Genomic DNA, 1297 nt, shown 5'->3' with positions numbered 1-1297 from the left:
ATCTGTCCCTCTGTCCCCTGGTTGAAACCTGTCCCTCTCTCCCCTGAGATCTGTCCCTCTGTCCCCTGTCACACCACGGACAAGGGACTCCAGCCTCACCTTTCCCTTTCGGAAGAGAGCCTTGATGTTCTCTGGCTGGTGCTCCAGCACGAGGTTACAGGACTTGAGAGCCGCCTTGTAATGGTCCAGTTTCAGCTGCGAGGCCGCCAGGTTGTTGAGACATTTCACCTTCACGTCCAGCAGCTCGGCCTCCTCATCTGGGCTGAAATCCACTGCCAAGACCCCGGAGCCAGGTTAGGGCAGGACAGGAGCCTGGGAGGACCCTCACTGGGGGGGAAACAGGTACCTTTGGAGTTGGAGCCGATGATCCTGAGGGCGATGTCGTAGGAGTTGATGGCCAGCACGTAATCTGCCTGCTGGTAGAAGTAGTTGCCCCGCTCCCGTTTGCGGTTGGCCAGCTGGACCTTCTCCTTCCCGCTGAGCAGCTCCAGGTCCGGAGCGTCCCGAGCCGCCAGCAGCTCCACCTCCAGCGTGAGGGACGCGTTGGGTGGGATGTCAGGGCTCCTGCACGGAGACAGGCACAAAGCCACGGGACCACTGTTGCCTCTGTCAGCCCCACCAGACGCTGGGCCACGCAGATTTAGCGCCGTGGCTCAGAAATCAGTGCCAGGGAAGCTTCCCAGGGGCAGGGAACGATGAAGATCTTTCTTCATGGCAAGTGAGCCGGGTGTCCCTGCCTGTGGAAGCTGAGGTTTGCCAGCTGGGCTGTCACCAGGAGAGCAGGGGCAGCCCCCAAAGCCCTGTTTGGGACCACTCTGCTCCACCCCGTGCCCTCCCTGCTCACCTGCCCTGAGCGCCGTAGCAGTACTTGGCGTCCGACACGATCAAAGCCGTCTCCCCCATTTCCAGGAGCTGCACACACAGGTCCAGAGCCTGCAGGGAACAACATGGAATCATGGAATGGTTTGGGTTGGAAGGGACCTTAAAGCCCATCCACTTCCACCCCCTTAAAGCCCATCCACCTTCCACTGGACCAGGTTGCTCCGAGCCCCACTAACTTGGCCAACATCAGGGAGAAGAGCACAAAGCAAGGGCAGAGGGGCCACTTTGGCCAGCAAAACAGGACATCACTGACCCCCTGAGGTGAGGTCCTGCCCCACAGGGTGCAAACACAGCAGTGATAAAGCCAGACGAGCTCCCTCCCAGCCCTGACCTGCAGGACATCGCAGTCCCCCAGCGTGAAGGTGAGGGCAGGGTCCTCCTCCACCACGGTGCCATCCTCCAGCGTGGCCTTCAG

The 1297-nt window shown here is 60.7% G+C and overlaps 1 protein-coding gene across 1 annotated transcript in view; it reads right to left on the bottom strand.

The window, feature by feature from the left end:
• ELL (elongation factor for RNA polymerase II) overlaps window positions 1-1297 on the bottom strand; it is a 61447-nt gene that overhangs the window by 58225 nt on the left and 1925 nt on the right. Inside the window, exons 2-5 of the mRNA XM_029963855.1 lie at window positions 1214-1291; window positions 845-933; window positions 347-564; window positions 10-272 (exon numbers count right to left, since the gene is read on the bottom strand). Of these exons, the coding sequence (XP_029819715.1) occupies window positions 10-272; window positions 347-564; window positions 845-933; window positions 1214-1291 (648 nt within the window). The remainder of the gene's footprint in view (window positions 1-9; window positions 273-346; window positions 565-844; window positions 934-1213; window positions 1292-1297) is intronic.

The sequence above is a fragment of the Manacus vitellinus genome, unplaced genomic scaffold (assembly GCF_001715985.3).
Source record: "Manacus vitellinus isolate BGI_N305 unplaced genomic scaffold, ASM171598v3 scaffold_64_pilon, whole genome shotgun sequence".
Classification (NCBI taxonomy): Eukaryota; Metazoa; Chordata; class Aves; order Passeriformes; family Pipridae; genus Manacus; species Manacus vitellinus.
Note: the sequence above shows the minus strand (reverse complement) of the source record. Positions and strands in the feature narration are given on the sequence as shown.